Genomic DNA, 24,609 nt, shown 5'->3' on the forward strand with positions numbered 1-24,609 from the left:
CTGCTCCCTCTCCCTTTCTACCTAACCCCTCCCACCCCCGCCCCCAGAAACGCACATCACTCCACGACTTCTGCTGGTGTGACCCACATGCCAGTCGCGCTGCAGTTTCTGGAGTCAGAGAGGGAGGCTGGCGCGGAAATGAATGGATTTCGGTGTGTTTGCGTCTCTGCCCGTGTATGCTCACAAGGCGACAGAGCGAGGCTCTTTACGTGAAGGGCCCAGATCCAACCAGAGGCAAGGGCTGGCCGTTACCGGCATTCCGTGTTTTTCCATGAGCTGGAGAGTGCGTTTCCATGGTTGTCATAATGTGAGAACGGAGCCAGTCTGACCAGAAGCTATAAACCAGCAGTATGAGATGGCCCAGGTGGGCTCAGAGGATGATCCCAGTGAGATACCTGATGGCGTCTGCTGGCATCAGAGGCCAGGTCTCAATGCCTGGGATGACTTTGCCAGGCTCTTGCACCCCCTAGCACAGTCCCAGGTCACCTTAATACAGCACAGGACCTAGTGTGCCACATTTACAAAGCTCGGCTTCCAAACTTAGATGTCTCGCCCCTCATTCTTTCTTTCTAGAGACAAGCAGCTGTTAGTGCAAAGGTTTTGCTGGAGGCTCATGGATTCAGCCAATTTATTTGTATTGAAATGTTTGAAGAAATTATAACAAGCGTTAGCCCTGAACATATTTCATATGACATTCAGATTGCCTTTGAAACAGGTGTATTTTTAAAAAGAAAAACTTATTGTCATTTCAATAAAATCCAAAAATGTATTTAAATAAAAAAATCCGATTTCTGCCCCCACCCCAATCATCATTTTTTTTCCAGGGGGCTTCACGGCTATTTCCTAGACAGCAGAGGAACAGGGAGACTCAGGACTCCTGGGTTCCATTCTGGGCTCTGATGGGGAGTGTGTCTAGTGGGGATGGACTCTTCTGCCCCCATCCAGTTCTAACCTCTCCCTGTCCTCTTCTGCTGCTGTCCCCCACCACACTACATCTCCTGTTCACCCTCCCCCATTCCTCCCCCTTGGCATTAGCCTGGAGGCCTGGAGGGGGAATTGCTGAATGCACGGGACAGACAGTCTCCCTGATCCCAGCACCACAGCAGCCCCAGCCTCTAGGAGGATCAGTTGCAGGTAGGGTGACCAGACAGCAAATGTGAATAATTGGGACAAGGGGTGGGGGGTAATCGGAGCCTATATAAGAAAAAGACCCAAAAATCGGGGCTGTCCCTATAAAATCAGGACATCTGGTCACCCTAGTTGCAGGGAAAGTCCTGCTCCGCTCCTGCAGCCCTGGGATGGAGCATGCTCATTCGCACTGTGGGGCTGGAGCATGCAACATCCAGTCACATGTGAGGGGATAGAGCGCACTTAGGGCAAATGGAATCTTTGGAGAATTTAGCTGCCAAACTCTAACAAGTCTCCACTGACCATGTGTGAACTGAGATTTTAGGGGCTCATCAAATGGCCAACTTTAAGTGAATTTGCATGGGGATGGCAAAAGGCACCTCACTGATCCAAGGGCAACCTCCCCCTGCCAAATTTCAAGTTCTTCCTCCAAAGCATGGAGGTGTTAGAGCTTCTCGACATTTTTGACATGTGCAAAGCCATGTATTTCCCTGCCAGTCTCGGTCTTGGAAACAGCAGAACCATTTTAGCTGAAACTTTCCAAATTAGTTCAGCCTGTGGCAGACCCTGGCCTGGAAAATTTCAACCCTGAAAGTTTAAGTTTGCAAAGTTATACACAACTGAAAACAGGGGTTCGTAATGGGAAGTATCAGACCACCTTAATGATAGGTGTCGCTGCTTGTTCAACCTAAAACAGCTCCAGTGAGATTTCCTACACATCACCCATTTAACACACACCCTTATCCCTTGGATCTGCTCTGTCCAACAATCTCAGATCTAATCTATGTTTGTTTGGTTTGCCTGTGCAGCACCTAATCTCGGAGCCCGGCTCCGAGGTGCTACCAGAATATATCTTTGGGTGAGACTGGTGCCAGGAAAGCCAGGGCCTGTGCCATCCCTGGGGACGAACAGAGGCTGTTAGCAGTACCACCAGTACCCAGGGAGCACAGATCCCGAGCCAGGCTAAACAAATCAGGAGATTTTGCTTTCCGGAGTTCGAGCCATTGGGCTCATGTTGGGGGTCACATTTTCTCCTCAGCCACGAGAGACAGAAACTTACTTACTTTTTAATAAAATGCCAGTGGAGATTCTCTTGTCATCCTGTGACTCTAGGAGCTGTGGCTTGAAGGAAAACAGCCAATATCGTGAGCCCCGTGATGGAATCACAGGTGTTGGTGACCCTGGTTGGGCCCCAGGAATCTCACTTGTTAGCAGCCCAAAGTTTGCTAAAAATCTCATTGATCCATGGAGTCTAAGGCTGGGAGACAGTGCGATGCGTCTGGTGCCTGCAGGACCCCGGCCAGAGAACATCCCTGGGGGTTCTGCACACAGCCTGATCTCTCGGGGCTGAGCCAGTGCGCGTAACCAGCTGCGGTACATGGCCCCTAAGTAATACCAGGCCTCCCCTGGCCTGCCTGGGGCTGGCTTTGTCTCTTGGCAGGGCACGGCGGGTTGAACCAGCTGGGCGGGGCCTTTGTGAATGGCCGCCCCCTGCCAGAAGTGGTCAGGCAGCGCATCGTGGACCTGGCTCACCAGGGCGTGCGGCCCTGCGACATCTCCCGCCAGCTGCGGGTCAGCCATGGCTGCGTCAGCAAAATCCTGGGCAGGTAAGCGCAGAAGCGGGAGATGTTTGCTGGCTGGCAGTGGAGCTGGGACGCGGCCTCACAGTCTCCTGGCCAGTCACACCCGGCTTCCCAGCAGATCCCAGCAGAGTCCCCCCAGCTTGCCCTCCATGGGAGGAGCCGGGCCAGGGGCTGTTACAGGCTGGCGCAGCTGGCCATCCAGTCTGGGAACAGTCCTGCTGCAAAGAGCCCAGCCAGGGTAACTAGAATCTGCCTGGGCAGAGCTAAGTGGACACAAAGGTTGGTCTAGTGGCTAGGGCAATGTCTGGTGCTCAAGAGCCCAGGGTTCAATTCCTGGCTCTGCCCCCGATCCCATGTGACCTTGGGCCTGTCCCTGTAGTTCTGCATGCCTCAGTTTCCCGTCTGTCAATGAAGACAATGATCTCGGGGCCTACACTTGGCTGGGGTCCTCTTGGGCAGGCAGCTCTCGGCAGGGAGGGACAGGACTCTCTGCTCAAACAGCTCCAGAAACTACGGTCTCTGGCCATCCCTGCACCTGGCTCCCAGCAAGGCTAGTTGGCTGGCGCAGAGTGGCTGGGAAACCCCCACCTCCACACAGGAGCCAGCGGTTGCTGCCACGGTGGTGGGCTCAGGGGTGGATGGTGCCAGGAGTTTGGTAGAGTAGCATGAATGGGTTCTTCACCCCAATATTCAGTACATCCCCTGCCACCGGTTAGTCTCCGAAGTGCTTGTGAGTTACCATGCAGCGTGCCCTAGGCTGGGGACAGTCCTGCCGAGCTGGGGGTGGCTTGGGAGGGACTGTATGGGGAGGGTCATTTGTTTGCAATAAGTAATTCAACCAGCCCCAGCCCAGGGTCCCAGAGTGGCACCAGACACCACTGCGGTGGGCACAGTAGGAACGGATGGCTGGAGGAAGTGGGACATGCCTGATCAGCATATATCAGCTTATATCAGCATATATCAGCTTGATATAGTTCCCCGAGGCTGGACACCCTCTGACTATTTACAAAGACCCCATCGGAGACTGGGGTGATGCCCTGTTACCTCTCCGTGCCTCAGTTTCCCCATCTGGGGCTAAAGGCACTCAGTGAGCTGGGAGGAACCAGCTGTTCATTTCACGCTGAGCGATTGCAGTACTGTGCTGAAAGACGAGCCCCGGGCTCAGTCCATAGGGAGGGAGGTATCGCAGCATAGACCCCCCAAGCGCTCATACTCCAGCAGCGCCCGCCCTCCACTTCCCTCGCTTTACCCGGTAACCCTCTTGCTTTCTCTATTGGAGTAGGTACTACGAAACTGGCAGCATCCGGCCCGGCGTGATCGGCGGCTCCAAGCCCAAGGTGGCCACCCCCAAGGTGGTGGAGAAGATTGGGGACTATAAGCGGCAGAACCCCACCATGTTTGCCTGGGAGATCCGCGACCGCCTGTTGGCCGAGGGCGTCTGTGACAACGACACCGTGCCCAGTGTCAGCTCCATTAACAGGTTGGAGGTGGCAAGGGTCCGGCCCTGGGGGATCCCCACCCATCTCCCCTAGATGTAGCCAGTCCTGTCCCCTTCCATCTCCCAGGAACCCCTCCTATCCGTCGGGGATCCCCCCACTCTCATTTAGTTGGGACCCCAGTGGACATAGTGTACTTAGATTTCCAGAAAGCCTTTGACAAGTTCCCTCACCAAAGGCTCTTATGTAAATTAAGTTGTCATGGGATAAGAGGGAAGATCCTTTCATGTATTGAGAACTGGTTAAAAGACAGGGAACAAAGGGTAGGAATAAATGGTAAATTTTCAGAATGGAGAGGGGTAACTAGTGGTGTTCCCCAAGGGTCAGTCCTAGGACCAATCCTATTCAACTTCTTTATAAATGATCTGTAGAAAGGGGTAAACAGTGAGGTGGCAAAGTTTGCAGACGATACTAAACTGCTCAAGATAGTTAAGACCAAAGCAGACTGTGAAGAACTTCAAAAAGATCTCACAAAACTAAGTGACTGGGTAACAAAATGGCAAATGCAATTTAATGTGGATAAATGTAAAGTAATGCACATTGGAAAAAATAACCCCAACCATACATACAATATGATGGGGGCTAATGTAGCTACAAGTAATCAGGAGAAAGATCTTGGAGTCATCATGGATAGTTCTCTGAAGAGTCCACGCAGTGTGCAGCGGCCGTCAAAAAAGCAAACGGGATGTTAGGAATCGTTAAAAAAGGGATAGAGAATAAGACGGAGAATATCTTATTGCCCTTATATAAATCCATGGAACGTCCACATCTTGAATACTGCCGACAGATGTGGTCCCCTCATCTCAAAACAGATATACTGGCATTAGAAAAGGTTCAGCTCATGAAAGCTCATGCTCAGATAAATTGGTTAGTCTCTAAGGTGCCACAAGTCCTCCTGTTCTTTTTGCGAATACAGACTAACACGGCTGCTACTCTGAAACCATTCAGAGAAGGGCAACTAAAATGATTAGGGGTTTGGAATGGGTCCCATATGAGGAGAGATTAAAGAGGCTAGAACTTTTCAGCTTGGAAAAGAGGAGACTAAGAGGGGATGTGATAGAGGTCTATAAAATCATGAGTGGTGTGGAGAAAGTGAATAAGGAAAAGTTATTTACTTGTTCCCATAATATAAGAACTAGGGGCCACCAAATGAAATGAATGGGCAGCAGGTTTAAAACAAATAAAAGGAAGTTCTTCTTCACTCAGCGCACAGTCAACCTGTGGAACTCCTTGCCTGAGGAGGTTGTGAAGGTTAGGACTATAACAGGGTTTAAAAGAGAACTGGATAAATTCATGGAGGTTAAGTCCATTAATGGCTATTAGCCAGGATGAGTAAGGAATGGTGTCCCTAGCCTCTGTTTGTCAGAGGGTGGAGATGGATGGCAGGAGAGAGATCACTTCATCATTACCTGGTAGGTTCACTCCCTCTGGGGCACCTGGTATTGGCCACTGTCGGTAGACAGGATACTGGGCTGGATGGACCTTTGGTCTGACCCAGTATGGCCATTCTTATGTTCTTATGTTCTTATGACCCCCATCCCCTGGGAAAGGCAAGGAGGTGCCCAACACGGGTCCGGTGGAGTTATTAGGCCTTGGTACCACTTAAATCCCACAAAGCCTGGACACCATTTCAGTCCTGCTCCCTTTCCCCTCTCTGTGCCTCGGTTTCCCCATCTGGAACGTGGGGCTAAAATACTTTGCGATGCCCCACAGGCAAAGTGGGACTGAAGTGGTACCTAGGACTTTGCCCAGGGATGAATCTCTCCCCAATCTGTGCTAGGAACCACTCCCCGAAGTCCAGGGGACCTGCCTCCAGCTTCCTTCTGGACAGGAGTTGGTCCAGCCAGTCTGTGCTGGAGCAGCCCCGGCTCTCACACTGGGCATGCCCACGCCCAGGGCCTGCCATTTAATTTTTCTGATACCCTTTTTCCCCATCAGAATCATCCGGACCAAAGTCCAGCAGCCATTCAACCTCCCGATGGACAACTGCGTGGCCTCCAAAGCCCTGAGCCCCGGGCACAGCCTGAGTGAGTCTCAAAACTTGAGTTTTCAACAGAATGGAATTTTTCATGAAAAGCATCAGTTTCCTGCAGAAAAATCTAGATTTTTTTAAATAAAAAACCCCCAAAGCTCCCAAACTGAAATGTTTCAATTCAGAAATGTGCCCTGGTGCCTCATGGGAGTTGTAGTTCATTGCCCCATATCACTGTTTTCCTTTATGGGCTGGGCTTCTTGGCTGGGGGCATCTCCCATGATGCACCATAGCCAGGGACTCCCAGCTGCCATGCTTCTGTGGTGCACCATGGGAGATGTAGTCTCACCCCGGATCCTGGCTTATAGAGGAGAACAGGGACTCAAGGCACCCAAACTATAACTCCCAGAAGGCACTGCAGCAGCATTGCCAAATAGAACATTTTCTGTTTTTTCCTGAAATTTTTTAGTATTTGAATTTCCACCAAAAAATGGAAATTTTCTGTGGAAAATGCCCTCCATTTTTGACCACCCTGTGCCATTGCTGCAGACAGGGAAACGGGCACAGAGAAGGGACGGCTCACAGAGCCAGCTGCCGTCAGGCTTGGAGCGCCCAGAGTCCCCGGTGCACCAGGCACATCTGCAAGGGATGATTCCCCTGGGTGGCCTGGGATACCCAGCTTTGCCCCTGTCCTCGGGGCGGCTGGCACGACCCAGCGCCATGGGGCGAGGTGTCCTGGCGTCGTGCCCGCCCCCTCTCCTGGCGCTTGCTCCAGGACTTACTGACCCGGCGGGGGTTGTTTTCAGTCCCCAGCTCGGCCGTGACCCCCCCAGAGTCACCCCAGTCGGACTCGCTGGGCTCCACCTACTCCATCAGTGGGCTCCTGGGCATCGCCCAGGCCAGCAGCGACAACAAGAGGAAGCTGGACGACAGTGAGTGGGGGCGGGACGGTGCTGGGGGGGCTTCTCTGGGGCTGGGCTGGCAGCAGATGGGGACAGAGGGGTCCGGTGTCTTAGCCCCGGGGTGGGTGCGAACACCCCGTGAGGGCGACAGAGACCGGGCCAGGGCTGCTCCTACCAGCCCCGCCCGGGGGAGGCGGTGCTGAGACCGGCGGGGCCCAGGTCAGCTCCCACGCGGCGGGTCTCAGTCTGCCATGCCCAGCCCAGGGCCCAGCAGGCAGCGATGCCCTCTGTGGTGTCATCATGCTGCTGGGTGGTGCCCGGGCATCCCTGGGGCAGCTGGGCCAGGCCTGGAGGAGCTATGGGCTGGCTGGGGGGCAGGGCCTTGCCCATGGTCGGGGGGCCAGTCTGGGATCGGGCCGTGCCTGTGGCTGGTTGTGGGCGGGGGCCAGTATGGGATCGGGCCGTGCCTGTGGCCGGTTGTGGGGGGGCTGGTTGGGAATCAGGCCATGCCCATGGCTGGGGGGTCAGTCGGGGATCAGGCCGTGCCCATGGCTGGTTGTGGGGGGGGGTGGTCGGGGATTGGGCCGTGCCTGTGGCTGGTTGTGTGTGGGGCCAGTCGGGGATCAGGCTGTGCCCGTGGCTGGGGGTCCAGTCGGGGATCGGGCCGTGCCCGTGGCTGGGGGTCCAGTCGGGGATCGGGCCGTGCCCGTGGCTGGGGGTCCAGTCGGGGATCGGGCCGTGCCCGTGGCTGGGGGTCCAGTCGGGGATCGGGCTGTGCCCGTGGCTGGGGGGCCAGTCGGGGATCGGGCTGTGCCCGTGGCCGGTTGTGGGGGGGCTGGTCGGGGATCGGGCCGTGCCCGTGGCCGGTTGTGGGGGGGGGGATGGTCGGGGATTGGGCCGTGCCCATGGCTGGTTGTGGGGGGGGCCAGTCGGGGATCAGGCTGTGCCCGTGGCTGGGGGTCCAGTCGGGGATCGGGCCGTGCCCGTGGCTGGGGGTCCAGTCGGGGATCGGGCTGTGCCCGTGGCCGGTTGTGGGGGGGCTGGTCGGGGATCGGGCCGTGCCCGTGGCCGGTTGTGGGGGGGGGTGGTCGGGGATTGGGCCGTGCCTGTGGCTGGTTGTGTGTGGGGCTGGTCGGGGATCAGGCCATGCCCATGGCTAGTTGTGGGGGGGGTCCAGTCGGGGATCGGGCTGTGCCCGTGGCCGGTTGTGGGGGGGCTGGTCGGGGATCGGGCCGTGCGCGTGGCTAGTTGTGGGGGGGGGGATGGTCGGGGATCGGGCCGTGCCCATGGCTGGTTGTGGGGGGGCCAGTCGGGGATCAGGCCGTGCCCGTGGCTGGGGGTCCAGTCGGGGATCGGGCCGTGCCCGTGGCTGGGGGTCCAGTCGGGGATCGGGCCGTGCCCGTGGCCGGTTGTGGGGGGGCCAGTCGGGGATCGGGCCGTGCCCGTGGCCGGTTGTGGGGGGGCCAGTCGGGGATCGGGCCGTGCCCGTGGCCGGTTGTGGGATCAGGTCATGCCCGCCCCTTGGAGCGGGGTCTCATGGCTGCTCTGCCCGGCAGGCGACCCGGAAAGCTGCCGGCTCAGGATGGACACCCAGAGCGGCCCCCGTGCTGCCCGCAAGCAGCTGCGCTCCGAGGCCTTCGGCCAGCCCCCCCTGGAGCCACTGGAGTGCCCCTTCGAGCGGCAGCACTTCCCCGAGGCCTACGCCTCCCCCAGCCATGCCAAGGGCGAGCAGGTCCGGGTCATGCCCATCGCTCTGGGGGATGAGCAGTATTGGGGGTCCCAGCGGGGGGGAGCAGTATTGGGAGCTTTCCCAGTGGGGGGGAAGCAGTATTGGGAGGTCCCAGCGGGGGGGAGCAGTATTGGGGGCTTTCCCAGTGGGGGGGAGCAGTATTGGGGGTCCCAGCGGGGGGGGAGCAGTACTGGGGGCTTTCCCAGTGGGGGGGAAGCAGTATTGGGAGGTCCCAGCGGGGGGGGGAGCAGTATTGGGGGTCCCAGTGGGGGGATGATCAGTATTGGGAGGGTCCCAGCGGGGAGGGGGTGTTGAGCAGTATTACGGGGTTTGTACTGGGGGTTCTAGTGGGGGGGAGCAGTACTGGAGGGTTCCAGCGGGGGGGTGTGATCAGTATGGGGGGCCCTCTGGGGTGAGCGGTACTGGGGGCCCCAGGGTGGGTGAGCGGTATTGGGGAGGGTCCTCGCAGGAGGTGAGTAGTACTGGGAGGTCCCAGTGGTGGGTGAGCAGCATTGGGGGGGTTCCCAGTGGGGGGGCTGAACAGTACTGGGGGTCCCAGCTGGGGGGGTGAGAAGTATTGGAGGTTCTCAGGGGGGCTGAGCAGTACTGGAGGTCCCAGCTGGGGGGGATGACCAGTACTGGGGGCTCCCCTGGGGGGTGAGCAGTATGAGGGTCTTAGGAGGACTCGGGGGGCTGAACCTTACTGGGGTCACTGACCTTTCTGTTGCCCCCTCGCCCAGGGTCTCTACCCACTGCCCCTGCTGAGCAGTGCACTGGATGACGGCAAAGCCGCACTGACCCCCTCCAACACGCCACTCGGCCGCGGCCTGGCCGCCCCCCAGCCATACGCGACCGTGACAGGTAAGGGCTGCCCCTCGAGGCTTGCCCCCCACAGCCGGGGGAGTCAAGGGCAGGCTGGGGCTGGCGTGGGTGTGAAGAGATGTCAGGGCCAGGGGCTACAGGACCAGCACCCACCGGGGCCCTGCTGCCTGGGGCACCCTGCGGGAGGAGCTCGCAACTGCCCCCGCCCTGCGTCCCCCCAGGGAAATGAACCTCTGGGGAAGGCAAACAGGGAGATGGAATTTCTGTTGGGACCTTACTCCTACCCCGGACAGCGCAGCCCTGCCCCCCCCGCACATACACAGTGACCCCCAAGCCACAGCCCTGCCCCACTGCACAGCCCTGCCCCCACCGCACATACACAGTGACCCCCACTGCACAGCCCTGCCCCACTGCACAGCCCTGCCCCCACCGCAAACACACAGTGACCCCCACTGCACAGCCCTGCCCCCACCGCAAACACACAGTGACCCCCACTGCACAGCCCTGCCCCACTGCACAGCCCTGCCCCCACCGCAAACACACAGTGACCCCCACTGCACAGCCCTGCCCCACTGCACAGCCCTGCCCCCACCGCAAACACACAGTGACCCCCACTGCACAGCCCTGCCCCCACCGCACATACACAGTGACCCCCACTGCACAGCCCTGCCCCCACCGCGCACACACAGTGACCTCCACTGCACAGCCCTGCCCCACTGCACAGCCCTGCCCCCACCGCACATACACAGTGACCCCCACTGCACAGCCCTGCCCCCACCGCAAACACACAGTGACCCCCAAGCCACAGCCCTGCCCCACTGCACAGCCCTGCCCCCACCGCACATACACAGTGACCCCCACTGCACAGCCCTGCCCCCACCGCGCACACACAGTGACCCCCACTGCACAGCCCTGCCCCACTGCACAGCCCTGCCCCCACCGCACATACACAGTGACCCCCACTGCACAGCCCTGCCCCCACCGCGCACACACAGTGACCCCCACTGCACAGCCCTGCCCCACTGCACAGCCCTGCCCCCACCGCGCAGACACAGTGACCCCCACTGCACAGCCCTGCCCCACTGCACAGCCCTACCCCCACCGCGCACACACAGTGACCCCCACTGCACAGCCCTGCCCCCACCGCAAACACACAGTGACCCCCACTGCACAGCCCTGCCCCCACCGCGCACACACAGTGACCCCCACTGCACAGCCCTGCCCCCACCGCAAACACACAGTGACCCCCACTGCACAGCCCTGCCCCCACCGCGCACACACAGTGACTCCCACTGCACAGCCCTGCCCCACTGCACAGCCCTGCTCCCACCGCACAGACACAGTGACCCCCACTGCACAGCCCTGCCCCACTGCACAGCCCTACCCCCACCGCGCACACACAGTGACCCCCACTGCACAGCCCTGCCCCACTGCACAGCCCTGCCCCCACCGCACATACACAGTGACCCCCACTGCACAGCCCTGCCCCCACCGCAAACACACAGTGACCCCCACTGCACAGCCCTGCCCCACTGCACAGCCCTGCCCCCACCGCGCACACACAGTGACCCCCAAGCCACAGCCCTGCCCCACTGCACAGCCCTGCCCCCACCGAAAACACACAGTGACCCCCACTGCACAGCCCTGCCCCCACCGCGCACACACAGTGACCCCCAAGCCACAGCCCTGCCCCACTGCACAGCCCTGCCCCCACCGCAAACACACAGTGACCCCCAAGCCACAGCCCTGCCCCCACCGCACATACACAGTGACCCCCAAGCCACAGCCCTGCCCCACTGCACAGCCCTGCCCCCACCGCACATACACAGTGACCCCCAAGCCACAGCCCTGCCCCACTGCACAGCCCTGCCCCCACCGCAAACACACAGTGACCCCCACTGCACAGCCCTGCCCCACTGCACAGCCCTGTCCCCACCACGCACATACAGTGACCCCCACTGCACAGCCCTGCCCCACTGCACAGCCCTGCCCCCACCGCACATACACAGTGACCCCCACTGCACAGCCCTGCCCCCACCGCGCACACACAGTGACCCCCAAGCCACAGCCCTGCCCCACTGCACAGCCCTGCCCCCACCGCAAACACACAGTGACCCCCACTGCACAGCCCTGCCCCCACCGCGCACACACAGTGACCCCCACTGCACAGCCCTGCCCCACTGCACAGCCCTGCCCCCACCGCACATACACAGTGACCCCCACTGCACAGCCCTGCCCCCACCGCACACGCACAGTGACCCCCAATCCACAGCCCTGCCCCACTGCACAGCCCTGCCCACACCACACACGCACAGTGACCCCCAATCCACAGCCCTGCCCCACTGCACAGCCCTGCCCACACCGCACACGCACAGTGACCCCCAATCCACAGCCCTGCCCCACTGCACAGCCCTGCCCGCACCGCACACAAACAGTGACCCCCACTGCACAGCCCTGCCCCACCGCACACACACAGTGACCCCCACTGCACAGCCCTGCCCCACTGCACAGCCCTGCCCCACCGCACACACACAGTGACCTCCACTGCACAGCCCTGCCCCTATTGCACAGCCCTGCCCCCACTGCACAACCCTGCCCTCCACTGCATAGCGCTGCCCCCACTCCACACACACAGTGACCCCCACTGCACAGCTCTGCCCCCACCACGCACACACAGTGACCCCCAATCCACAGCCCTGCCCCACTGCACACACACACAGTGACCCGCACTGCACAGCCCTGCCCTCACCGCACACACAGTGACCCCCCAATCCACAGCCCTGCCCCACTGCACACACACAGTGACCTCCACTGCACAGCCCTGCCCCTATTGCATAGCCCTGCCCCCACTGCACATCCCTGCCCCCACTGCACACACACAGTGACCCCCACTGCACAGCCCTGCCCCCACTGCACACACACAGTGACCCACACTGCACAGCCCTGCCCCCACTGCACACACAGTGACCCCCCAATCCACAGCCCTGCCCCCACCGCACACACACAGTGACCTCCACTGCACAGCCCTGCCCCCACTGCACAGCCCTGCCCCCACTGCACACACACAGTGACCCCCACTGCACAGCCCTGCCCCCACCGCACACACACAGTGACCCCCACTGCACAGCCCTGCCCCCACCGCACACACACACTGACCCCCCAATCCACAGCTCTGCCCCACTGCACAGCCCTGCCCCCACTGCACACACACAGTGACCCCCACTGAACAGCCTTGCCCCCCACTGCATGGCACTATGCACCCGCCCGCCACGACATTGCACTGACACCCCCTCCTGCCCCACCCTGGTACAGCCTCACCAGTGCCAGTACATGGCCCTGCCCCTGCCACTGCGCAGCACTGCCATCCCGACTTCCCCTTCGCCTCCCCTCCCTTTAGCCAGCCTTCTGCTGCCCAGTCCCTCCTCCTCTGCTCCACCAGTGGGCCGGGCCGGGGTGGGGTGGGGAGTGTGGGGAAGGGCAGGGGATCCAGTGCCCCCTTTGTGATCCCACACCCTGGCTCCAGATCCCCGGCACCGGCCCTGTGATCATTTCAGCCCATTTTCATTTCATCTCCTGTCTCTTTTTTTTTTCACCATCCCCCTCCCCCCAGACCCTCACTCCCCCTTCCTTGTAAAGCAGGAGACCCCCGGGGCCTCCAGCCCGAGCGCCACCCCTTCCTCTTTATCTAGCACCGCCTTTTCGGACCTGCAGCCCGGGCCGCCCTTCAGCGCCTTCCCCCACTGCTCCGCCATCTACGGCCACTTTCCTGGCCAGGGCCTCGTCCCAGGTATGGCTGTGGTGCAGCAGGGGCTGTTGGCAGCGGCTGGCATCTAGCAATGCAGGGGCAATCCCCGGGGTTCTAGGCTGACAGCCCTTCCTCTGACCTGAGCTGCAAGACTCACTCGAGAGCCCAGCTGGCAAATCAGGTTCTGGACCCCCTCTCCAGACCCCAGTTTATAGGAGGACATTTCCTTCCAGCAGCTGGTTAGAGATTTGGGTTCCAGGCTCCTCCTGGCAGCTGTCTGTGGGCATGGGTTCTAGACTCACTTGGGGGTCAAGTGGGAGTTTGGGTCTGTGGACTCTCCTCGGAGAAGGCAGCTCAAGTGTGGGTTCTGGAGTGTTTTAGACCTGGGCAGAATTTATACGGAGCCAGGTTCTAGCCTCCCTCCAGAACCCAGCAGGCCAGTGTGTTCTGGGTTCCCTCGAGAGCCCAGGCAGGGGCAGGTTCTGGAGTCTGGCTCGCGCTGGGGTCTGGACCCAGGGACAACTGGGTTCTGGGCTCCTTGCTGGAGCTGGGCAGCAGTTCTGGACCGTGCCCCGCACAGAACCATTGAGCTTCTACTTTAGCCCAGCCCACTGGTGTCCTGTTCATAGTCCAGGAACCCCTTAGCCGCAGGATCTGAACATGGGCGGGTCCTTCCCCCCTCCACCTTGGCTTGAGACCAAAGGTGCATTTCCTGTCCCCGCCCTCCTCAATTGTCCTTTTGTTGGGCTGAGGGCTCTGGCTGGGGGCCAGATGGGCTGGAGTTCAAACACTGCTGCCGTGCCCTCCCCAGCCAGACCCGGGGGGGAGCCCTGCCTGGGCTCTCAGATGCCTCCCCGCTCCATCTGCCCTCCCACAGCTTGCCTCCTCAACCCCCGGCCAACTAACAGGGCTCACCACTCTGCTGTGTGTCCCCCCCCCGAACTGCTCTTGGAGAATGGGGATTCTCCAGAGACAGGGATTTGAGTGGCCCAGCAGAGGGGCAGCTGCCTGGCCCCAGAGTTAGGCCCCCTCCTGGGATTAGAAGACCAGGCTCTGAGGCCTCCCAAGATTTGGGGCAGTTTGGGCCATTAGCTGGGAGCAGGGGCGGCAGCACTGGACCCACCCTCCGGCGGTTTTGTCTTGCCTGGGGCCAGTCCCAGCTGCTCCAGAGGAAGGTTCCAGGGCCCTCCCCTGCACCCCAAGTGGGCAGTGGGTAGTTCAGGAATCACCTGCTCCCAGGGGATGTTTCTCCCTGACACCATCAGGCCATGGCTGGCTCGCGCCCTGGGGCAGAAGGGGTTAGATCCCAGCTAATGGAGGTGGGCCTGTGCCCATTTATCCATCAGTGTCTCCTCTGCTTTGGAACCCTCCTGGCCCCAGTGCTCCCCAGTGGCAAGGAGTTCCACAGGCTAACTGCATTTGCCACATGCACTTTCAGGCTATGGACTGGGATTGTGATACTCCCCTTCTCCTCCCCCCACCATGGGGGCTTGGTTCTGGGGTTTTGATCCAGTCCACGGGGTGGAGGGCAGGGTCGGAGAAGGCCACTAGAGAGCAGGGGGACCTGCAGAGCTGACTCCAGCCCAGGAGGCCTCCCCCCTCGGCCACAGGAGAGGAAATTGCTGGGTCTCAGCTCGGGAGGGTGGTGGGAAGGAGCTCAGGCTGCAGGCCGCCTGCCAGCTGTGCCGATACCAGAGGGAGGGGCACTACGGACAGGGGAGCACCCCAGGGATCCAAGAATTGGGGCGGGCGGAGGGTTACAGGCCTTGGCTAGCGACAGAGCTACAGACTGAGGACTGGATCCCCTGGCCCTCCCATGGCAGCTACGTCGCCATCTCAGAGCCGGCCCCCTCCTTGCGCCCGCCTGCCCTGACCCCCCCGCCTCCTCAGCGCCTGGTCCCAGAGGGTAGCAACCCTAGCTGGTGGAGGCCAGGGCAGGTTGGGCACCCAAACCCTTAGGCCAGACACAGAGAGCTCTTGAGCAACACAGCTGGGCAGGGCTGCCCAGAGCCCTCCAGGCACTCGCCTCAGCCTGGTGCTTAGGGCACAGAGCTTGGCCACAGGACACCGGGGTTCAAGGCCTGGCTCTGCCACCGACTCCCTGGGGGACCTTGGGTAAAATCCCGCCACGCCCTGTACCTCAGTTTCCCCAGCTGTAGAAACGGGATAATCATCCTCTGAAGTTTGTTTAGACTGTTGGCTCTAGCACCAGGTCAGTGTGGCAATGGGGCCCTGATCTTGGTCGGGGTCTAGGCAACACCTGGCCACAACAGGGCCTGATCTTGGTTGAGGCTTCCAGGTGCTACCATAATAGAAATCATGATGTAAAAACGTGGCCTTGGAGCTCCCGGCCTGGAGCATTTTGGCCGTGCTCATTAGCCCCTTGTGTCCATGCCCATCCCAGCCACCTTTCACTGCTGCTGCGGGTCACCGTGCACTCCATGTTTCCCATGCATTCTTCACCGACGCTCAGGGTGGTGGGGTCATCGCCAGAGCGCAGGGCTGGGACAGGGGGTGCAGGAGGCTCAGACAGGGATTTAGGCTCCTGCCAGTGCCAAAGTAGAAGAGGGTTAGAAAGACAAGGGACGGTTGCCCAGTATGGGGGGCGGGGGTGTAGCACTGTCCAGTTAAACCCTTAGCACCCGTCTGGCCTGGGGAACATGGTAGGTTCAGCGGGGCTTCCACCTGCTCGATGAGCTCCAGCCAGAGCTGCCTGGATCCGTAAGAGAGGGGCAAGAGGAGTGGGGAGCCGGGCCGGGGGGGTCTGCCTGGAGATCAGACCAGCAGCTCCTGGGGCTGGAGAACAGCGTCAACACCCTGGACCCTAGAGACCCCTGAGGGATGGGAGTGCGGTGGCCCACAGTCACCAACAGGGATCTGGGGCTGCAGGAAATGGAGAGGAAACAGGGAGGAAGAGCTCCCCAGGGAGATCCCCAGGTCAGTATGGTACTAGATCTTCAGACAGATCCCCAGGTCACAAAGGTACTAGATCTTCAGACAGCTCCCACAGGTCACTAAGGTACTAGATCCCCCCAGGGAGATCCCCAGGTCAGTAAGGTACTAGATCCCCCAGGGAGATCCCCAGGCCAGTACGGTACTAGATCTTCAGACAGATCCCACAGGTCACTAAGGTACTAGATCCCCAATACCTGGGAGATCCCCAGATCACAAAGGTACTAGATCTTCAGGCAGATCTCCCAGGTCAGTAAGGTGCTAGATCCCCAGGCAGATCCCTCAGGGAGATCCTGTAGGTGGGTAAAGCTCCAGATATAGCAACCCCCCAGATAGGTAGGGAGATCCCCAGGGAGATCCCTCCAGTAGGTAGAAGGATCACACCTGCAGATCCTTAGGCAGATCTCCAGCTAGGTAGCTGCATTCTGCCTGGCTCCCTGGCAGGCTAATCCTAGGATCAGGCCCCCGGGCCAGGGTCCAGCTGGGCTGGGGGCTGCTTTCGGGGCTGCCTCCTACCTCCGTGTCCCACCTTACACCTCCTATCCCTTCTCCCTTGCAGGGCGCGAGATGGTCGGTTCCACCCTGCCTGGCTACCCCCCGCACATCCCCACCGGTGGGCAGGGCAGCTATGCCTCCTCCGCTGTTGCCGGCATGGTGGCAGGTAGGGCCACGAGGAGCTCGGGGGTGCTGCAGGACCTGGGCGGCAGGAGGAGGGGGCAGCAGGTGCTGTGCCACAGGGCAGCCGCACTAGGGGAAGCTCCGGGGTAGTTAGCAGGCAGCCCCTCAGGTGCCATTCAGCTCCCAACGGAAGGGCAGGCCTGCGGGTCGGGATTGAGGAGCAGAGCTGTGGGTGGGAGAGCCTGGGCTCAGGGACACAGTGTATGGGGTTATTAGAACAGGTGGGGTGATTAGAAGGCAGGACTCCTGGCTTCTGTCCCTAGCTCTGGGAGGGGAGTGGGGTCTAGTGATTAGAGCAGGGGAGCTGGGAGCCTGGACTCCTGGGTTCTTTTGCCAGATCAGTTTTGCAGCTGACCTTGTCTGTAATCGGCTGAACCAAAACTCAGGATCCACCCCCGCATCAGATCTAGCTGTGAGTTTTGGCTCTGGGGACCTGGGAAGAGTTGTGGTGGGGTTGGGGGGGCTGTCTGTGTGAGCAGAGCAGGTGGACTCCCCCCGCCCGTACCACCCTGATGCTAAGAAATGCGGTGAGGGGGACAGGCTCTGGGAACCAGCCAGACCCTAATCCCCCTGCCACACCCCACACCCACTCCCCGGTGCTGCAGCCGGCTGTTCCCTGTGAAGGGTTAATCTCTGTAGGCCATGGCCCAGGTAGCTGCACGGCTCCCCTGGGCCGGGAACATGCTGAACTGGCTTGTTGCCCGTTACCCTGGAGATGTGCTTAATGCAGCGTTGAGAATCCAGCGCTGCGCCCGGGCCTCCACGGCCCCTCTCCTCGAGCGTGAAATGAGATTGGAGAGCACAGGGCGGGGGGCCGCGGGACTGGGTTAGACAGTGTGTGCTGGGGGCTCCGCCAACCACCCGCAGCCCGCCTGGCCCCCGGCCTGCTGAGCAAGGCAAGAAACTCGACCTCGCTCGCTCGCGGCTACCTCCGTCCCCAGCTAGTGCCAACTGGGCCTGCAGGCCAGCGAAACACTGCGCCTAGACCGACTGGCCACAGCGTTTGGCAGGGCCAGTCAGTATGTCCACCTGCATCTATCTATCTATCCCCATCCCTCCGTCTACCTATCTGTCCTCATCCACCCCATCTATCCATCCCCATCCACCCCGTCTATCTATCTGTCCATCCCCATCCACCCCGTCTATCTATCTGTCCTCATCCACCCCGTCTATCTATCCATCCCCATCCCCCCATCTACCTATCTATCCATCCCTATCCACCCCGTCTATCTATCTATGCCCATCCCTCCATCTATCTGTCTGTCCTCATCCACCCCGTCTATCTATCCGTCCCCATCCCCCCATCTATCTATCTATCCATCCCCATCCCCCCGTCTATCTATCTATCCCCATCCCTCCGTCTATCTATCTGTCCTCATCCACCCCATCTATCCATCCCCATCCCCCCGTCTATCTATCTATCTGTCCTTATCCACCCCGTCTATCTATCTGTCCTTATCCACCCTGTCTATCTATCTGTCCTCATCCACCCCGTCTATCTATCCGTCCCCATCCCCCCGTCTACCTATCTATCTATCCCCATCCCCCCGTCTATCTATCTGTCCTCATCCACCCCGTCTATCCATTCCCATCCCCCGTCTATCTATCTATCCATCCCCATCCAACCCATCTATCTATCTGTCCTCATCCACGCCGTCTATCTATCCACCCCCATCCCCCCGTCCCTCTATCTGTCCACCCCCATCCCCCCCGTCTCTCTATCTATTCACCCCCATCCCTCCGTCTATCTATCTGTCCTCATCCACCCCGTCTATCTATCCGTCCCCATCTCCCTGTCTCTCTATCTATCCGTCCCCATCCCCCCATCTCTCTATCTATCCACCCCCACCCCCCGTCTCTCTATCTCTCTATCATTGGCTCCTCACCATGGTAACTGCTCTATCTGCAGCACTCATGGCTTAGCTGCATCCTCCCCAGTCTCCCAGGGTGCCCTGAACGTCGTGCCCTGTGCCCCGGTGCTCATGCCCACCCTCTGTCCTGGGGGGTGTGCCCTGGAATGGCCTATGAAGGGACTTTCTTGTCCTCCTGAACCCTTGGCCATGCAGGCTGCCCAACACCAGGAGCAGCTGCCCAGGGCTGTGCTGAGTCATGGTACCAGCCCTCGGTACACCACGCCCCCAGCCCGCTCTCTGGCTGGCCCCCTGGGGACGTGGGCGCTGCCCGCTCTCTGGCTGGACCCCTGGGGACGTGGGCGCTGCCCGCTCTCTGGCTGGCCCCCCTGGGGACGTGGGCGCTGCCCGCTCTCTGGCTGGCCCCCCTGGGGACGTGGGCGCTGCCCGCTCTCTGGCTGGCCCCGCAGGGACGTGGGCGCTGCCCGCTCTCTGGCTGGCCCCCCTGGGGACGTGGGCGCTGCCCGCTCTCTGGCTGGCCCCCTGGGGACGTGGGCTCTGCCCGCTCTCTGGCTGGACCCCTGGGGACGTGGGCGCTGCCCGCTCTCTGGCTGGACCCCTGGGGACGTGGGCGCTGCCCGCTCTCTGGCTGGACCCCTGGGGACGTGGGCGCTGCCCGCTCTCTGGCTGGCCCCCTGGGGACGTGGGCGCTGCCCGCTCTCTGGCTGGCCCCCTGGGGACGTGGGCGCTGCCCGCTCTCTGGCTGGCCCCCCTGGGGACGTGGGCGCTGCCCGCTCTCTGGCTGGCCCCCCTGGGGACGTGGGCGCTGCCCGCTCTCTGGCTGGCCCCCCTGGGGACGTGGGCGCTGCCCGCTCTCTGGCTGGACCCCTGGGGACGTGGGCGCTGCCCGCTCTCTGGCTGGCCCCCCTGGGGACGTGGGCGCTGCCCGCTCTCTGGCTGGACCCCTGGGGACGTGGGCGCTGCCCGCTCTCTGGCTGGCCCCCCTGGGGACGTGGGCGCTGCCCGCTCTCTGGCTGGCCCCCCTGGGGACGTGGGCGCTGCCCGCTCTCTGGCTGGACCCCTGGGGACGTGGGCGCTGCCCGCTCTCTGGCTGGCCCCCCCGGGGACGTGGGCTCTGCCCGCTTTCTGGCTGGCCCCCCCGGGGACGTGGGCGCTGCCCGCTCTCTGGCTGGCCCCCCCGGGGACGTGGGCGCTGCCCGCTCTCTGGCTGGCCCCCCTTGGGACGTGGGCGCTGCCCGCTCTCTGGCTGGCCCCCCTGGGGATGAGGGCGCTGCCCGCTCTCTGGCTGGCCCCCCTGGGGACGAGGGCGCTGCCCGCTCTCTGGCTGGCCCCCCTGGGGACGTGGGCACTGCCCGCTCTCTGGCTGGACCCCTGGGGACGTGGGCGCTGCCCGCTCTCTGGCTGGCCCCCCTGGGGACGTGGGCGCTGCCCGCTCTCTGGCTGGCCCCCCTGGGGACGTGGGCGCTGCCCGCTCTCTGGCTGGACCCCTGGGGACGTGGGCGCTGCCCGCTCTCTGGCTGGCCCCCCTGGGGACGAGGGCGCTGCCCGCTCTCTGGCTGGCCCCCCTGGGGACGTGGGCGCTGCCCGCTCTCTGGCTGGACCCCTGGGGACGAGGGCGCTGCCCGCTCTCTGGCTGGACCCCTGGGGACGTGGGCGCTGCCCGCTCTCTGGCTGGACCCCTGGGGACGTGGGCGCTGCCCGCTCTCTGGCTGGCCCCCCTGGGGACGTGGCACTAACTCCCCTTTCTGTCCCCAGCAGGCAGTGATTACTCTGCGAACGCCTACAGCCATTCCCCCTACTCCACCTACGGTGAGGCCTGGCGCTTCCCCAACTCCAGCCTGCTGAGTGAGTGCCTGGCACGGGATGGGGATGAGGGGGCTCCACTGCATGGGGGGTGGAGGGAAGGGGTCTGCCCAGCTCGCGACTGAGATGAGGGTTCCGTCAAGCCGGGCGCTGCCCAGACTCTGCCCAAGATCTGCCACACACACACAACGGATGGCTCCTGCTCCAGAGCTCCTAAGGTCCCACAGTGGTAGAGGCAGGACTAGAACCCAGGTCCTCAGGATCCTCTCCCAATGCCCCACCCATTGGGCCGCACGGCTTTGCTGCGGGGACACCGGCCACTGGCTGCTTCCTGCTCTTTGTAGCCAGGAGGCCTGGGAGCTGGGACGGGGTGGGAGATGGGCTCGGGCAGTGGAACCGAGCGGGGGGCAGAGCTCCCGGTGTGGGTTAACCTGTGATGCTCAGTGTGAATGGTTAATTCTGGCGGGGCGGGGGGCGGGGGGGCAGGCTGACGCTCCCCTCTAACAAGCACTATTGGTCCTGCCCAGGTTCCCCGTATTATTACAGCTCTGCCTCGAGGGCCCCTGCACCCCCCACCGCTGCCTACGACCACCTGTAGCTGCCGTGGGAGCCACGGCACAGGACCCCGGGACGGGCCCGGTGCAGCCAGCCAAAGGCATTGTATTATTACCTGGCGAGAGAGCGGAGCCAGCCCCAACCCCCACAGGGACCGGGAGACACAGCTGCCCTTGGCACCCACAAAACAGCCTTGTGGGAACGTGGGGTGGAGGCATCGGGTGACGTGGCTCCCCCGGGGGGGATGGGCAGGGGGCACTCGCCATGAAGATGCCCCCTTAGCACCAGTGATTTGGGGAAGAACAATGGGGTGCCCAGGATACCCAACAATGGGCAGCATTGGCCAGAGCCCCTCCCAGACAAAAGGGGCTGGACAAAGACTTTTGATCATCACATGGCTTCTAGAGACCCAGATCGGATCGAACTGTCTGTCCCCACACACCCCATCTGTCCATCCATCCCCGCGTACTCCCCCCCCGTCTGTCTGTCCCCCCCTCTACAGATCTATCCATCCCCATACACCCCCTGTCTGTCTGTCTGTCCCCATATATGTCTGTCCCTGTCACGGGCCATGCTCTGGGACTGCTCCCTATGAAGCCAGGCAGGACTCTGGGGAAGTCTCCTCCCTGGGAGCAGCCTGTCTGCAGGACACACAGCTCACACAGCTTCCACCTTCCTGGGTCTGACCTCGGAGCGTTCAGCATCCTCTGCCCCTCCGTGCGCTTCCCACAGCGAGTCCGCCCAGGCGGGGTCCTGGGGAAGCCAGAGGGTCCTGCCCCCGAACTCCGCAGTCAGACGGGACTCTCAGCCAGCCAGTAAAACAGAAGGTTTATTAGATGACAGGAACATGGTCTAACACAGAGCTTGTAGGTGCAGAGAACAGGACTCCTTAGCCGGGTCCATTTTGGGGGGCAGTGAGCCAGACAACCCCGTCTGCCCTTCATTCCATGTCCAGCCAGCCCCAAACTGAAACTCCCTCCAGCCCCTCCTCCTCTGGGCTCTGTCCCTTTCCCAGGCCAGGAGGGCACCTGATTCCTTTGTTCTCCAACCCTTTAGCTCTCACCTTGCAGGGGGGAAGGGCCAGGTCATCAGTGGCCAGGAAACAGGGTGTTGGCTGTTCTCTGTGTCGAGACCCCTGCACACACCTGCCCTCTAGGGCTCTGCAACGATCATACACCCTTATCCCCCCACCTAGATACTTAAGAACTGCATAGGGGAAACTGAGGCACCCCCACACTATTCAGAGGAAACATTAAGAACAGTCCTGCTTCGTCACATCTCTCCCCCCTTCGAGACCGAAATGAGCGGGGTCACTTTAGCCGGTGACCTGGGGAAGTTCGAAGCCATCAACATTCCCATGGATGCCCCGCATCTCTCCCATTCCTTGGTGGGAGTTACACCAGGCCCTTCCAGTTTCATGCCCTCCCTTAGGTCGGGGTTGGTCGATAGCACTCGCAGGCCGCATGTGGGAAGGTTTATGCGGCCCATGCCCTTTGGCCACCCTAAAACCCCCGGGGGTCAAACTGGGATCGGGTCTTCTCCCAGTGCTCCACTCTGGAGGCCTGCAATTCGGGCTCTCTTGGTTAAGAGCCCCCATCTTTACCTGGGCCACATACTGTTCACTTACAGAATCAGCATGGAGACATCCCTTTCTCAACAACCTTGTCTCCCCAACAAGCTGGCCAAACACAGCCACTTGGTTATAGGACTATTTAACTTTCTTAACAGCTTTCACTCCATCTGAGACCTTCTCAAAACTATCCACACTGGGTCTTTCAACAGGACAGTCAGTGGATCCATTCACAACAGAAAATTTCTGGCTGTTAGGAACTGAAACTTTCTTGATTAAATCACTTTCACACCCTTCAGTTGCAGTAAACTGCTTGCAAAGACTCCATGAGGATTCCTTTCCCTAGGGCTTGTCTATGCAACAATTCACCCCCCACAGAAATTCTGCCCTTACCCTCTTCACCTAGGGCTTGCTCTAGAGGAACACTTTCCTGAGCAACAACAGACTCTTTCTGGGTCTCCCTTACATCCAGAATTACCTCTGGCCCATCCGGCGGATTCCTACACAATCCCCTTTCAGGCAAATTTACAGACTTCCTAGATAAAAGGTTAGAAGCATTCTCCTTCCCTTTGCCACACACAAGTTCAGGAATCTTTTCCTTCTTGCTACTGGTTTCCACACCCTCAGTAGGTAACACAATCACATCACCTTCATGCTCTCCTTGTGCCCTGGCTAGGATCTCACCCTGATTAGACAGAGTTGCTAAACCCTTTCCAACAACACACTAGCAACAGGCAAAATACAAGCACCAGAATTGTCTGGTCTCTGGGATTTTGCATAGACACTAACTGGATGCAACCTAGTTACAGGGCCATTCTCCGCGGCAGACACAAACTTAGGACCCTTCCCTTCCTGGGCTTTAGCTGAATCCAGAACCAGCTCTGAGACAACTGCACGACCCTCAACCATCACAGGCTGAAAGGCCCCTTCTGTCTGCTCCACAGACAAAGAAGAGCCGGACACACTTTCTCCTTTCCCAGACACCCAGCTTGGGATCTCATTCCCCTTGTCCCAGTACACAAGGCTGGTCACAGACAACTGCTTGGAGATCAGGGTAGCTCCCTCCATAGGCAAGTCAATACCCCTGACAGACACACGCACGTTTCCTTCACTGGTTTCAGAGTAACAGCCGTGTTAGTTTGTATTCGCAAAAAGAAAAGGAGGACTTGTGGCACCTTAGAGAGTAACCAATTTATTTGAGCATGAGCTTTCGTGAGCTACAGCTCACGTAGCTCACGAAAGCTCATGCTCAAATAAATTGGTTAGTCTCTAAGGTGCCACAAGTACTCCTTTTCTATTTCCTTCACTGTCCCAATTCTCCACCCAGGTAACAGGTAAGGTCCAGGGACACTCATCTTCCACTCTCCTCCCCTTCCCACCCTGCTGACTAGACACAGCCATCAGCTCACAAGGCTGCCTAGGCTCATCCAGACTTTCCTTACCCAGCACCTTGCCACTCCCAACAGATCCCCTGCCCTGCCTGTGTCTCCCCCACTCAGCTGGGGTCTCAGCTCCCACTGTGCTCAGCGCTGCCCTTGCTGTCCCAGTGGGGGCAGGCAGCGAGCTCGCTGCTTTCCTCACTGCATCAGAGCCAGCGTGAGCCCCCTGAACCCCACCCCCGCTCTGGTGTGCAAGGGGGCAGGGAGCATCTCTCTGTCCCACCCAGCCCCAGGGGTCTGGTTACAGGCAGGCAGGTAGCCTGAGCCTAGCAGCTCTTCCCTGCTGCCAGCCAGGTCATCTGCATTTTCACTGACCATTTCCCTCTCTGCCGATTGGTTCCCTGGAGTCAAATTCAAACCCTTG

At 60.6% G+C, this 24,609-nt stretch overlaps 1 protein-coding gene across 1 annotated transcript; it reads left to right on the forward strand.

Annotated features, from left to right (window-relative positions):
- The first annotated feature begins 355 nt into the window (after nt 1–355).
- Nucleotides 356–21,279, forward strand: PAX8 (paired box 8). The gene is made up of 11 exons (XM_077805575.1): nt 356–425; nt 2,519–2,735; nt 3,994–4,191; nt 6,146–6,234; nt 6,986–7,111; nt 8,638–8,813; nt 9,551–9,671; nt 13,243–13,419; nt 16,889–16,990; nt 20,637–20,723; nt 21,209–21,279. The coding sequence occupies exons 1-11, from the start codon at nt 356–358 to the stop codon at nt 21,277–21,279; spliced, it is 1,434 nt and encodes a 477-aa protein (XP_077661701.1).
- Nucleotides 21,280–24,609: the final 3,330 nt, after the last annotated feature.

The sequence above is a fragment of the Eretmochelys imbricata genome, chromosome 26 (assembly GCF_965152235.1).
Source record: "Eretmochelys imbricata isolate rEreImb1 chromosome 26, rEreImb1.hap1, whole genome shotgun sequence".
In the NCBI taxonomy this organism is placed as follows: Eukaryota; Metazoa; Chordata; order Testudines; family Cheloniidae; genus Eretmochelys; species Eretmochelys imbricata.